The sequence below is a fragment of the Ceratotherium simum genome, chromosome 16 (genome assembly GCF_057802395.1).
Source record: "Ceratotherium simum simum isolate JZ-2026a chromosome 16, ASM5780239v1, whole genome shotgun sequence".
Classification (NCBI taxonomy): Eukaryota; Metazoa; Chordata; class Mammalia; order Perissodactyla; family Rhinocerotidae; genus Ceratotherium; species Ceratotherium simum.
In genome coordinates, this window is record NC_141915.1 from 42,233,196 (window position 1) to 42,247,813 (window position 14,618).

A 14,618-nucleotide genomic window follows, 5' to 3' on the forward strand; every position below is an offset into this window, starting at 1 on the left:
GGTCCTTGAGGAATCAGCGTCCGGGACCTCGGGTGACCTTTGAAGAGCCAAGAACTTCTCTGGCTCCTGGGAGGGAGGGAAGGGGGCGGCCCCCGGCAGGGAGAGAGGGGAGGGGAGGAAAGGGGCGGGTCCCTGCAAGGGAGGGAGGGGTGGGGGCGGGCCCGGAGGACCAGGGGCGGAGCTTCCCGAGGCACTGAGTCAAAGCTTGGGGCGAGCCTCAGGCTCCTGCACTTTCGGTTCCGCTGGCAGACGTTTTATGTCCTTCCGTCGCCCGGGGGTAAGGCGCTCCCTGGACCCTCCTTCCCTTATTTGTCTTTGGGAGGGAAGGACCAAGGCACCTTCTGTGTCCCTTCCTAACCCAACACACAGGCACGCGGGTACCAAGCTCGACCAACGGCATCTCGGGGTGTTTGGTGGGACTTGAAATCCTCCCGCAGTGATGTCCCAACCATTCCGTTCGCTTCCACCCGCTGGCCCATGGCCGAACCCGGGAGTAGGGCGGGAAGCAGCTTGGACCTCCGGGAGGCCAAGGTCGCTGCTCCCCACTCCCTCCAACGCGGCGCGTTCGCTCCCCCAGGACTCTGCTGAAGGGGCCGGTTGCCCAGCCGGCCGCAGCTCGTGGCCCCTCGGGCCACCTTGCCCTACAGGCCCTTCTCCCCAAAGACGCACTACGGAAATCGCGCCCTCTTGCAGCTGAGAGGAGCCGGGGAATCCCAGACCTGACCCAGGTGAGGCTCCCTTTGTATTAGCCCAGGAAGGTCTGAGTGCTGCTCACCTTGCCCACTCATTACGCCACCACTCTTGAGTCTTTTGGGAAAAATCTGGATTTAGCCTTCACCTTTCCTAGTGAAGGACCTTGACATTTCTGCCACCCTCCTCCAGCCATTCTTTCCTACCCTACCTCAGAAAGCAGTGAGGAGGAGACTTATACTCCCTTTCAGAACTATTTTAACGTTCTTAGCCACACCTGTGACTAGTTGAGCCTCCATTCTCTTCCTTGTTTCAAAGAATCCTTGCCTTCCTATTAAGCCAGCACCTGCCTGGGCTCAGGAATGGAAGCTTTCCTTCCACAGCCATGTTGGGAGACCTCAGGTATTTCTGCCCCAATGTTCTAGAGACCTCTTCAGAGCCATTTTGCTGCAGAGAATGAAGGGACTCTCCGGATTGCTGCCCCCACAGCTGCCCTGTCCAACTTCCTTCCCTTGAATTGAATGACAGCTCAGCAACTTTTTCAAAAAAAAAATAAGGGCTCTGCCATTCACTTATGGAAGTCCCTTCGAGTGAAATAGCTTTTTTCTTTTCCCTCTTGTAGGCAGATTGAGCTCTCCTACAATAATGAAAGGAGTTGAAATGCATTGAGATTTCTGATGAGAGTCTATGTAACTGCTGGATTTTCCACCCCCTAGCTTCCTTAGGCATGAACTTGCTGAAATTGTGGTGGGGCTTCTTGCCTATCTTGAGAACCTAAAACCAGAGTGACATTCCGTGTCAGTGCTAACAAGCTTAGCACTGAACTTTCTTCTTTTCTCATTAGTGAAAAATCCGCCTGAACGATGGGTAAGACATTCTCCCGGCTGGGCTCTCAGGAGGATGAGAACAAGTCAATCCTGCCCCCCCACCCAGCCATCAACAGCAAGGCTGCCAGCTACTCCAGCACCGGTAGCAGCAAGCCTTTTTGTTCCTGTGTGCCTTGTGAAGGGCCTGCTGGTGCCAGCTTTGTGACTTGTCCCACCTGCCAGGGCAGTGGGGAGATCCCTCGAGGTGAGTGGCCCAAGGCTCTGGAAATAGCCTGGAATCCAGGAAAAGATCTTAGCAGGCAGCTGGCCCAGGGCCAGGCCCCTCTGAGTCTCCTGGAATAGAGTTTGGTCTCTCAGCTTTTGGTCCCCTAGTTTCAGGCTGGCCAGGGAGATAATAGCTCTCTCTCGGCTCGCTGCAGAGACTCCCTTCTGCCTTAGGGGGTTTCCAGCCTCTTTCTTCCCTTCACAACACTGTGCCTTAGGATTCAGAAAGTTGTAATTGACCTCTCCAAGGAAGCTAGGCTTCTCTGATTTGCTGGTGACTTGCAGAGATTCTTCACAGCTGTTAATGAAAATCTCACTTCCATTTTAGAGAGGGCAAAGCTGAGCTGCCAACTTCAGCAGCACAGCCCAGGCCTCCCAGTCCTGCTCTGGGGCAGAGGCGGCATGCTTCTGACATTGCTCTGTGGGGTGGAGGGGTGCTTCTGAGAGGCTGGCATAGGAAACATTTGTCACAGACACTTCGTGGCCCTCCCTCTCACCTTCTTTCTCTCCACAGTGCAAGAGAAGCAGCTGGTGGCCCTCATCCCCTATGGGGACCGGAGGCTGAAACCCAGGCACACGTAAGCCCCTCTTCCTACCCCAGCTCCACAGGCTGTCACCCCTGGGGGCTGTTCCCCTTTGCCCCCCCATTCTGCCTCCCCTCCAGTTTTTCTCCATTGGTTCTCCCCCAGAAAGCCTGAGCCTCACTGGGCTCATATGTACCAGCTCCTTGTTTCCAAGGATTTTCCTAGTTTAAGGCTGGGGCCCAACAGATGCCACTTGTGGCCTCTTGGTGTCCTTCTCCCTGGCATCACTGCTTCTAAGAGGCGTGGCTCCCTTTCAAAGACAGAGAGGACTCTTGACTCTACAGGTCCTTCCAGGAAGGAGGGAATGGCCTGGCTACAATTGGTTGGGGGGAATTATTTTTCCTAAGAGCTGTCGCAGTTCAGACCTGCTTATTCTCTTCCCAGAAGAGGTGGAAAACCAGCTGCTCCCTGTTCTGAGGCACTTCAGAACCTCGGAGGCAGCCCTGAGTTTTACTGGGGGGCGGTGACCCTGTTTGTCATCTGGGTCCATTAGACATGGATCCCTACAACCTCCTCCCAAGGTCCTCAGCTTCAGTCTGGGAGCCACCCCGTGCCCTCCCCCAGCACTACACCGGAATCTGGATCTGGCGGTGCCCCTCGTAAGATACTGACAAGGCGCTGTCTCTTTAATGCATATCTCAATTTTGAATTAGATGGATAGATGATGTTCTGTTCTGAATATTAATATTAAAATTCAGAACTTTCAAAATACATGTGGACTGACTTCTTCCCGTGATAATAGCATTTGTTGAGTGCCAGGACCTAGAATTAGTGCTTTCTCTTACATTGGCCCATAACAAATTCTATGAGGTAGGTACAGTTATCTCCATTTTACAGACAAAGTAACTGAGGCTTAGGAAGCTTAAGTGCATTACTCAGGGTTACTGGGCCAGTGGGTACAGAGAGCTGGGAATGGAAGCCAGGCTGTTTGTCTCTTCTAAGCCTAGGCTGGTCCTCCACATCTGGGGAGCTAAATGTACAGATGTGAGTGGGGTGCAGAGGAGAGCCTTGTCTATGGAGAGGGGTGTCTGGGTGCCCTCTGCCCGAGTTTCCTTGGTGTTCAGACATCTCTGCTGCTCTGCCCCGGGTCTGCTTTCCCACAGGAAGCTCTCCGTGTTCCTGGCAGTGCTCACCTGCCTGGTGACCTCCTCCCTCATCATCTTTTTCCTGTTTCCCCGGTCCATCGCCGTGCAGCCTGCGGGCCTCAACTCGTCCACGGTGGCCTTTGATGAAGCTGATATCCACCTCAACATAACGGTGGGTGGGTGCCTGTGCCCCTGGGCTCTGACCCCACCTTCCCAGCAACGCTTCTCTGTAGCTGTTGTCCGGTGTTGCGACCCTTGGCATGAGTAGCCAGGGATCTTATGGCACCTAGAGGGTGTCAGAAGCCTGGGGAGAGGCAGGGGCAACTATGAGCCCCTAACAGATTGTGTAGGATTGGGAATCTACACGCTGAGGGGTCAGTATCAGAGCCAGAGGACTAAATCACAGGGTGCGGTGTGGGTGGCGTGCCTGAGGCTCCCTGGTGGGGCAGGACTGAACGGAGAGAAGCTTTGCAGGGTGAGACTGGATCCTGGGCCAGCTTAATATCTTAGTCAAAGGTGACCCCTCACCATTACGAGCCCCTCCGAGGGGCTCCTGGCACTGGTCCTCAGCAGCTGAGGCCCATACTGGAGGTGGGGCTTGGTCAGGCGTGGGTTTTTGTAACCAATTGTCTTCTCCTTTCCAAGGGTGGCCACCCTCACCCCTCCCTTTCCTTGTCTTCATCCCCAGAACGTCTTGAACATCTCCAATAGCAACTACTACCCTATCACGGTGACCCAGCTGACCATCGAAGTGCTGCACCTGTCCCTTGTGGTGGGGCAGGTCTCCGAGAGCCTCCTCCTACACATCGGCCCTTTGGCCAGTGAACAGGTGACTCCTCCCTGGCCAGCCCTGCCTGCAGGCCTGTGGTGGTGGGAAGCGGGCAGCTGGAGGTGGGCTAACCCTATGCCCACTTGATTGACAGATGTTTTATGCAGTAGCCAACCGGATATGGGATGACAACACATAGTGAGTATCCCTTGATCTCTTCTCCCTTAGCCTCTTTCCTGGTTGGAAACCCAGCTTTAATGCCCACCAGATTTCTTGATTACTTAGCAAACCCTGCAGCCAGCATTTGGCCTGTACTCTTGTGGCCAAGACAGCAATGTGCAAGGGTTCAGGGTCCCCAGCCTCTGCATGTTTGGACCTAGATTAGCATGAAAAACAGGCTAGAATTTGGTTAATCCTTACAATGTGTGACCTTGGGCTCTTCAGCCGGAATCGCTAGAGAAGATGAATATCTTGTTTTCTTCCAGGGGCGGGGCCAGCACGTGCCTGGGCCAAGCCCGGAATCGCTAGAGAAGATGAATATCTTGTTTTCTTCCAGGGGCGGGGCCAGCACGTGCCTGGGCCAAGCTGGTGGGCATTGGGAGATGATATTGCAGCAAAGGTGACGTGCTCACCTTAGGCAGAGGGAGAAGGAAGGGGTGGGCGTGGCATTTGGGGCCCCTGATGGAAAGGAGGCGAGGAGGGTGGGACCTGCAGGTCTCCTCCGAGCTTTCTGACAGGCTGCTCAGTGTGAGACGTGGTCCCATGTTCTCTCTCTCTGTCTCTCAGCAAAATCTGTACCTGGCTGAAAATCAAAGTCCACCATGTGCTTTTGCACATCCAGTAAGTAGGAGCCCTGTATCCCCTCTCCCACTTCTGACTCCAGTCTCACCTCAGCCTCACCTCGTGGGAGGAGAGTCATCCAAGCTGACCCCATGAATCTTTGTTGGCTCTTGGGAATAGCAGGCCCAGCCCCTTCTCTAGGCCCCACCTTGCTTGTAAGCTATTGGTGTGACAGCCACAGAGCTATCTGGAACACAGGCGAGGCAGCTGTCCCCGGTGCCTTGGCAGATTTGGGAGCAGAGGGCAGGGAGGGGTGTCTGATGGAGCCAACCTTCCCCAGACAGCAGAGCAGGGCCAGAGCTTTCCTCTTTCTCCCAGACACAACAACAAAGCCTGCTTCCTTTCCAGGGGCACCCTGACCTGTTCCTACCTGAGCCATTCAGAGCAGCTGGTCTTTCAGAGCTATGAATATGTGGACTGTCGGGGAAACAAGTCGGTGCCCCACTTGCTGGTCCCTCACCCACCGTGACCTGTCTGCTGCCCCTGAACTGCAGGCACCTGCCAGCCTGGTCTGTATCTTCCACGACTCCATGGTGCCCAAGAAAGGACTCTAGTGACTTTGCCAGAGGAAAGCCCAGCTGTATCATACCCTCCCCACACCCTCAGCACAGGAACCTTTGTGTGGAAGTTAACTTCTCACATACACACACACACACACACATACACACTCACTCACACTCACACAAACACACTCATACTCCTGCACACTCTCTCTCTTCCCCCCCTCCCCCCTCCCCCTCCCATTCTCTGATTTCCACAGGAACAGAAGCCTGGTTCTTCTAGGTGCTGGCACCAGATTCCCCCTTGGGCTGTCTTGAGGAAAGTCTGACCTGACGTTCCCTCAGAGCTGCCTGAGAGTCCCTGGAGTGGCACCTGCCCTTTCTGTGCTGAGCACCTTGCACAGCTCCTCTGGGGCTGGCCTTTCTCCTGCCTGAATGTAGAGAAAGCTTTAATTTTATCTGGCTTTTAAAACATGAATTCTTTTCAAGTTCTCCACCCAGTGATGGGCAAGTGACTTGGGGGACATCCAGTGCTGTCTCCAGGGTGTTTTAGAGGTCCACGGATGCTCTCCTCTGCCTCCCTGCTTTGGTCGTGTGACGAAGTGATGGTCTGCTTCTCTCCTGGTAACATGTCCCCTGCCAGTCTGATAGCAAGATTGGCCAAGGCCCTTTGGCTCCACGTCCTTCCTGGTTAAAGACTGTCCAGTTCCTAGGAAGACAGAGCTATTCTCTAGCTAAAACATCTCTCCATAAAACAGTTGTATTATTCTCTTCACAGCAGGAGCCAAAGTAGTAGAGAGGGGAGGGAGGCACCTGGTACCCCCTGGGCCTACACAGGAAAAACAGACAAAGCCAGAGTCCTTTTAAAAGGTATTTATCAAAGGAGGGCTTCTGGCTGGTGGTGAACCCGCACCCCTGAGCCATGTGAGTGGACACAGACCTGTCAAACGGTGGCCCCAGCTGCTCTTCCCCTGCAGGCCTGCAGAGGTGAAGCTGTCAGTATCCAGCCAAATTGCTGGGCTCTGCTGCACCCCCAGCTTAGCACCAGAGCCCACCCTCTGCTCCAGAGGCTTCTGCTTCCCTTCGGGCATTGACACTATGGAGCTGCACATCAGTAGGGGCTGGTCTAGACCCTCTCTCTGCTGTCACTCAGATGAAGCTAAGCCCCAGATAACCCCCACGGTCCCAGTGGGCTCCATGTGGAGGCAGTTTCTGTTCTGTAGCTGAGCAAGAAAGGTGTTTGCTCACTAAAGGTGGGTATGGTTTTTATCACTCAGAGAGATGAGCTTAGGTGGGGAGAAAGCTGAATTTGAAGTAGGATGGATGGAAAGGGGGAAGAACCTGGTGACTAGCTGGCTAGGGGAAGGAAGGAGTTCATGCTGTCTCGGTGCTTTCATGCCTGGTAACTGGGGTCAGGGTGGTGCTGGCAAGAGCACAGAAGTTCAGAAAGGCCAGGCTGGAGCTTCTGCTGTGTGTAGCTCACCAACTGTAAAGGATTTATATTGTGGTCAATAAACTATACTTAATGTTAAAACAATAAAAAGTCTCCTGTGAGCGGGAAGGGAGCTGGCGGACACTCCCCATCTCACAGCCTGTTGCTCAACGTCCGAGTGGATGTCAGGGTCTCTTCACCAGGCCCTGAGCCCTTCAATAACATGTCCTGCTTTTCTGGCTCCTGAGAGATTGCTCCCAGGAGCTTGCTCTCTCCCTTTCTCTCATTGTGTATCTGGAAGGTCTCTTCAAACTTTAGTATTCCTGCTCTGTGCCCGCCCCCCCACCCCTCCCCCAGCTGCTCCCCTCAGGAAACACGGCACTGAGGAGCTCCTTCAGTCCAACCCAAAGGTGATGCTGTGTGGGCTACAATGAAAGGCCCTAGGTGTCCCTGTCACCAGTCCAAGGTAGAAGAAAGGGCAGGGCTGGGGGACCGCAGGTGCCAGCTTCAGGAAGTAGAGAGGGGGATGCCTGGGGCCTTTGGAGCCTCATGGCTGTCTCTGCTACATAGAAAGGCTGAGACCCAGGAAGGAAGAGGCCTGTGGGTTTTTGTGGGCAAGTCACCCTCCCTTTCCCAGGGTCAGGTGTCTTGTGTCTGAGGTTACAGCCTCCTTTCCCTCTGAGCTCTTTCTCTCCATCCCTGTCCCCCGTCATCCATTCAACAGCTGAGTGCCCACTGTGGGCCAGGCATTACACTGGACTCGGAGGGTCCCTGCCTGCCACCTCTTCCTACCGCTGCCCCTGGCCTGCTCTGGTGTACTTCAACCCCTCCTTCCCCAGCTGAATCTCAGTAAGCATCGACTAGGGGGAAGGGGTGATGGCTCCAATGAGAGTCATAAACGTGAAGCCCCTGACAGACTATCATTGGTAAATAAGGGCCAGTAGTGAAGTTGTAGACTTGGGGGACCCAAGGCCAAGTTCTCCCATTGGCCTTGCCTAGAGAAGCACGGAATTGCCTTCCATTTTCTTCTCCCACCCTCTCCATCCCCTTCCCCTCATCCTAGTCTCAGAGAGCTGACCAGTCTCTCTCTCTTTTTTTTTTTTTGTGAGGAAGATCAGCCCTGAGCTAACATTCATGCTAATCCTCCTCTTTTTGCTGAGGAAGACCGGCTCTGAGCTAACATCTATTGCCAATCCTCCTCCTTTTTTTCTTCCCCAAAGCCCCAGTAGATAGTTGTATGTCATAGTTGCACATCCGTCTAGTTGCTGTATGTGGGACACGGCCTCAGCATGGCTGGAGAAGCGGTGCGTCGGTGCACGCCCGGGATCCGAACCCGGGCCACCAGTAGCGGAGTGTGTGCACTTAACCACTAAACCACAGGGCTGGCCCCTGACCAGTCTCTTGATTCTGTCCAGGAAGAAATCACATTTTATTCTCAGCTAGCCTCCTCTTCTAGAGTGGATCAGGAGGGAGTGGTTTTGGAGTGGAGATGTTGCTGGGTGGTGAGAAGGTGGGGTGCTCGTCTGTTTTTTGCTGATGGCCTGTGGGATCTTGGGGTCTATCTCTGGATCACCACTGCTGTATGTAATTCGTTGACTGAGAAGAGGGAAAGACAGGAGGCAAACAGGTTAGTTAGCAGTTTCTGGGCATACTGGTTTCAGAACATTGTATTAAGCCCTTTGAGGCCTAATCTTGTACCATTTTATGTAATTCTCATCAAGAGTTACCATCCTCGGTTGGATGGCCTGCAATGATCCAGGCTCTAAGCTAAGTGCTTTTGATGGCTTCTCTTTTAATTGCCCCATTCGGTCCTTGTGACACCTCCACTAAGGAGGTGGTATTATCATTCTCATTTTATGGACGGAGTAGCTGAGGCTCAAAGATTAATTCACGCTACCAGGGAGTGGTGATCCTGATCAAAACTCACAACCTCTGACTTCAGGTCTTGCCTTCTTCCAGCTCCAGCTGACTCTGCCCCAATCAGCACTTAGAACAGCCCCTTTATTTTGCTTCTCTGGGACCTGTCCTATCTTTCCAAATAGACTGTCAACCCCTCCACTTAGTGCTGACCAACAGGCGCTGCCTAGACATGTTTATGGGGGAACAGGCCATCCAGAAGTGACTGGAATTGCAGCCCCTTCCCCATCCCTGCCGAGGAAGCCTCTAGACTCCACATGCACTTAGACACAAGCACTCTTGCAGACACACAGCCAGAGTCTGCCTTTCACACTGTGCCTCACCGTGAATCGTGAGTCCGCAGGGTATTTGTCTGTGCTGGATTTGTAGGATTTCCGGAAACCTGATGATGAAACAAAGCACACGTTACTCATCTGGCGGTTTCTGAGGATGGAACATGGCAGAGCTGGACTCGACTATGTGTCGGGCAGGCAGGAAGCAGCCCCTACCTGGGGCCAGGTACAGACTGAGCCTACCCTGAAAATTGGCAACTCGGGAGCCACGCTGTGCTTCCCTGTTCCAGATCTCGCGGGGCTCAGTAGATCTGTTGTTAAGCTTACAACTCATATCCCAGCCTCTGACCATCCTCACCCCCTCTGTCACCCTCACCCTGGAGGAGGCGCTGACAACTCAGCCACCCTCTGCAGAAGTTGGCAGCCTTCTTTGCAGCCCTAGGTTGGCACAAACACACCCAGAGGGAGTAGCCCTCAAGTAAAGGCCAAGGGTACTGGGGAGAGTCAGAGAGGGTGGGATGACAAATGTGGAATCTGGACTACAGGGCTGGAATGGGGGCAAGGGACTCTCCTAACCACCTCCCCACTCCCAGGCATCTCACTTACCAGGGCCCTGAGGGATTTTCCTCTCTCCTTGTAATCTGTTTTTGTAAAAGTAGGTGGATTGCCCTCCAGCTTGATCGGTCCCCACTAAGCCAAGCTGAGGACCTGGCCTTTGGGAAGCCTGGAGAATGTCCTTAGAGGTGCACTGAGTAAGAGGGTCTTGGACATTTTGTTGCCTTGGCTGAGTTGGTGGCTGTGGCAAGGGCGGGGGCTGTGGCTGCGCCTGCGGCTTCCGTGGCGGGGCTGTCGGCTGCAGCTGCGGTGGCGGCGAGGGTGGCGGCTGCTCCTCTGGTAGCTGCGGCTGGGGCGGCTGCCGCGACTTCTGAGGTGGCTGAGTTTTTTTCTCAGATTGGCGTTCCTCCTCTTGGAGTTTCTTCAGTTCCTGGCAAGAAGCCCTCGGCAAGTGGCATCCTCCTCCCTCCCCACCCAGTCACCCATTTGCCAGAGACACTGCGGGGAGCAAGGCAAGCGAATGAAGAGGCAGAGGTGGCCAGAGTCTCGGTTCCCTGGAGTTGGAGGCTGTGGCTGGAGCCTGGGCTATCTCCCTTCACCCACCACAACACCCAAGAATTGTTCTATGGTGACAGTTCCTCCTGGCACTGCCCCTGCCTAGGAAACAGCAGTCTCTGAGCACCTACCTCCTAGCTTGGGAGACGTGCACTGAAAATAGTTTGCAGTGCCAGAGGATAAAGAATAATTTCTTGCAAATGCTTTGAAACAGCACTGTCCAATAGAAATATAATGCATGCCATGTGTAACTTTAAATTTTCTAGTAGCCACATAAAAAGAGTAAGAAGAAACAGGCGAAACTAATTCTAATAATATATTTTATTTAACCCAATACATCCACAACATGTAATTAATATGAAAATCTTTTTTTGCGTGTGTGTGTGAGGAGGATTGGCCCTGAGCTAACATCTGCCAATCCTCCTCTTTTTGCTGAGGAAGACCGGCCCTGGGCTAACATCCATGCCCATCTTCCTCCACTTTATATGGGACGCTGCCACAGCATGGCTTGACAAGCGGTGTGTCAGTGCGCGCCTGGGATCCGAACCGGCAAACCCCGGGCCGCCGCAGCGGAGCACGCGCACTTAACCACTTGCGCCACCAGCCCGGCCCCCAATATGAAAATCTTATTGAGATAATTTATATTCTTTGTTTTTGTACTGTCTTCAAAACCCAGCACGTGTTTTACACTTAACAGCACATCTTAATTTGGACACTACACTTTCATCAAAAATATTTGAGCTGTATTGAGATTTCATACAATTTACAGTTGAAAAAGTAGATTAACATACCCAAGTTGTTCCAAACATACTTAAAAGTTTTCCAAGCTGTAAATTGAGTATTTGTTTAAAATTCATATTTAAATGAATTAAATGTATATAAAAGTCGAAATTCAGTTCCTCGGTCTCACTAGCCAAATTTCAAGGGCTCAGTAGCACACAGGCTGGTGGCCACCCTATTGGACAGTGCAGCTTCAAAACCTCCCAGGCCTGACTCCCTCAATCCTCCACAAAGCCTCAGCCTAGTACAACAGCAAAGCTGAGTCTCCCCAGTACACACACACACACACACACACACACACACACACACACACACTCCATCCGAGAGAACACACACACACACACACACACACACACACACACACACACACACACACACACACACACACACACACACACACACACACACACACACACACACACACACACTCCATCCGAGAGAACATCAAAGGACCTTGCTTTCCTCCTACCCCCAGCAAAACAACATCCACCAGATAGGAGACAGGCTTCCTAGGGGTCTGTCTTGCCTCCCCATTCCCTTCCTGCCCCTGGAAGGACCCTGATAAACCAGGCCCCTTGCATGCACCTGCTCTTGCTGCTGTTGCTGCTGCTGCTGCTCGGCCATCAGCCACCTCCTCCGGTCCAAAGCCATCTGCCTGCGACGGGCCTCCCAGTGGTAAGCGCTGCCCATGGTGGTGGTGGTGGCAGAAACCCCCAGGCAGGGGGTGGGGGCAGGCAGAGCCCAGGACGCTGCCACTGCCCCCACCACCCCTGTCTCCTCTCACTGCAACCCCACACCCCACAGCCTGTAACCAGAACCACCTCACAATGTGGCCACTACCAGGGCAACTGGGCACCCCCCTTCCCCCCTTGCCCCTACCCACCCCCCCACACTCCACCTTGGAGAGCGTGGAGGTGTTTTTCCCAAGCCTCCTAGGGAATGTCTGTAAGTACCTTTCTCTCCAGGTAAGTAGAAGACACCTTCCCACCTTAATTTTGAGTCTCAATGGGCCCTAGGGACAATTCCGAAATCAGCTCAGTTTTCTCTCTGGTTTCTTTCTCCTACCCTTCCCAGGATTCCAGCATCCTCATCTGACCCTCTGCTGACCCCCTTCCCCTCAAAGGTCTCTGGAGTTACCTTTCCCTCCATCCTCCATCTCCTCCCCCTGTGCTGAGTCAAAAGGAAAGAAAATACAAAACCCAATTAGCCCTTACTGTGGTCTGAGCCTCATGAAGGCAGGTGGAGTGCCTATTAGAGAGTGCCCTAGTCCTGGGGATTTCTAATGCTGGGCTCAAGCCTAGTGTCTACCTCTTCCTCTGACCCTGGAGACGCTACCTAACCTCTCTGAGCCTCAGTTTCCTTGCCTTTAGAATGAGAAGGGTATTACTTTTTACCTTCTTCACAGGGCTGGTATCAGGACCAAATAGATTAAGGGATGAGAAATGTATGATAAAATATAAAATTGTTTAGCTACAGGTTGGTATTATTTATTGTCCTACCTGACTTGCATCCCCAGTAGGTGGAGTGGCCAGGGGAGGGGATCATTTCCTGAAGCCCAAGAAGGCTTCTGACAGCAGGGACTGGGTAGGCTATTGACCTACCTCCTACACATACACACCTTTGCCCACAGATACAAATCTTTCTGGAAACAGCAGAGCCTGTGTCCAGCTTCAGGGCCGGGGGCAGAGGAACGGTATAGGTGCAAAAGGTACTTCAAACCCAGCCCCAGCCTCAAACACTGTGGTGGTGGATGGTGGGGGGGGGCGGTGGCAGGTGCAGGGAGCTGCCCTTGAACCAGGGAACAGATTCCTGGAGAGCCTGTCGATTCAGGCAACCCAGGTAGTAGAGTCAGCTTGGGCTTTGGAGTCAAATAGACTCAGGTTCAGTCCTGCCTGTGTCACCTACTAGCTGGGGGGACTTAGGCAGGTCACTCAGTGTCTCTGAGCCTTTCCTAGGAGGGTTGTTGGAAAACCTCATGAATGCTTGGAAGGTGCCAGCCCTCACAGTGGGCACTCGGCTATGGCTGGTAGAGATGCCCCAGCTCTGCTGAGGGCATGGTGTAGCACTGAGCCTTGCTGGATTTCTTTCCTCCTTTGTAAAAAGGGGTGCTAGTTCCTTCTCCTCCTAGCACCCCAGGGTGTCATCTGCAACAGCAGATAAACAAGGGTTTCCAGATGCAAAAGATGAAATTGAGGGGCCGGCCCAGTGGCATAGTGGTTAAGTTCGTACACTCTGCTTTGGCAGCCCGGGGTTCACAGGTCGGATCCCAGGCGTGGACCTACGCACCGCTTGTTGAGCCATGCTGTGGGGGCGTCCCACATAAAATAGAGGAAGATGGGCACAGATGTTAGCCCCGGGCCAATCTTCCTCAACAAAAAGAGGAGGACTGGCAACAGATATTAGCTCAGGGCTAATCTTCCTCACACACACACAAAAAAAGATGAAATTGAGTCTTGTCACTGGACATTTATAATTGTTACCAAACCAGGCTCATTTTGCCTGCCACACGGTATGCCCATCACCAAGATGATGAGTTTGCAGCAGAGAAAGGGTTTATTCACAAGGCAGCCAAGCAAGGAGATGAGAAAATAAGTCTCAAATCTGCCTCTCTGAAAATGGGGATTAGGGATATTTATGGGATAGAGGGGCAGGGTGGTCTGAAGTGTGGGAATAGATGATTGGAGGTGAGGAGAAGTGAGGTAATTGATGATCTGCACAAGGGTAGTCAGGCTTCATAGCTCTTCATAGGACTCATGTTCACAAAATGGTGGTGTTATGATCTGAGGGTGGAGTTTTCGGCCCCCTGATGTCAAGGGGTCACCTATTGGGCATTCACACAGGCCCAGTTGATGAGTCAGTGGTCTTAACCGACCCGAACTGGACAAAGAGTCAAATCTCAGTTCCCAAAAAACTTAAGTGCCCGTTACCATGGTGACCCAGGCATCAGAGAGGTTATCTATAGGGTGGGCTTTACTAATGCATTCTTTTTTTTTGTTCATTTGTGAGGAAGATCAGCCCTGTGCTAACATCTGCCAATCCTCTCTTTTTTTTGCTGAGGAAGACTGGCCCTAGGCTAACATACGTGCCCATCTTCCTCCACTTTATATGGGATGCCGCCACAGGATGACTTGACAAGCGGTGCGTCGGTGCACGCCCGGGATCCGAACCGGCGAACCCCGGGCCACCGCAGTGGAGCGCACACACTTAACCACTTGTGCCACCAGGCTGGCCCCCTGATGCATTCTTTTTTTTTTTTTTTTTTTTGTGAGGAAGACCAGCCCTGAGCTAACATCTACTGCTAGTCCTCCTCCTTTTTCTCCCCAAAGCCCCAGTAGATAGTTGTATGTCATAGTTGCACATCCTTCTAGTTGCTGTATGTGGGACGCAGCCTCAGCATGGCCGGAGAAGTGGTGCGTCGGTGCGCGCCCGGGATCCAAACCCGGGCTGCCAGCAGCAGAGGGCACACACTTAACCGCTAAGCCACAGGGCCGGCCCATGGTAATGCATTCTTAACTACTTTTGCAAACAGACAACTGAGTGTAGTTAAA

The 14,618-nt window shown here is 53.0% G+C and overlaps 2 protein-coding genes across 3 annotated transcripts; one reads left to right on the top strand and one right to left on the bottom strand.

The window, feature by feature from the left end:
• Positions 1–211: 211 nt before the first annotated feature.
• On the top strand, positions 212–7,326 carry TMEM106A (transmembrane protein 106A). Of its 2 annotated transcripts, XM_087441246.1 has the most exons (9): positions 212–277; positions 578–728; positions 1,535–1,761; positions 2,296–2,359; positions 3,469–3,622; positions 4,139–4,279; positions 4,374–4,417; positions 5,006–5,059; positions 5,408–7,326. In XM_087441246.1, the coding sequence occupies exons 3-9, from the start codon at positions 1,554–1,556 to the stop codon at positions 5,526–5,528; spliced, it is 786 nt and encodes a 261-aa protein (XP_087297372.1). In that variant the 5' UTR covers positions 212–277; positions 578–728; positions 1,535–1,553; the 3' UTR covers positions 5,529–7,326. The 2 variants fall into 2 exon arrangements, with proteins under 2 accessions (XP_087297372.1, XP_087297373.1); XM_087441247.1 differs by lacking the exon at positions 212–277 and having other exon boundaries at positions 292–728.
• A 704-nt stretch (positions 7,327–8,030) lies between these two features.
• CCDC200 (coiled-coil domain containing 200) lies at positions 8,031–11,885 on the bottom strand. Its single transcript, XM_087441260.1, has 4 exons — positions 11,656–11,885; positions 9,787–10,165; positions 9,232–9,290; positions 8,031–8,587 (listed from the first exon to the last, which is right to left on the bottom strand). The coding sequence occupies exons 1-4, from the start codon at positions 11,758–11,760 to the stop codon at positions 8,561–8,563; spliced, it is 570 nt and encodes a 189-aa protein (XP_087297386.1). The 5' UTR covers positions 11,761–11,885; the 3' UTR covers positions 8,031–8,560.
• Positions 11,886–14,618: the final 2,733 nt, after the last annotated feature.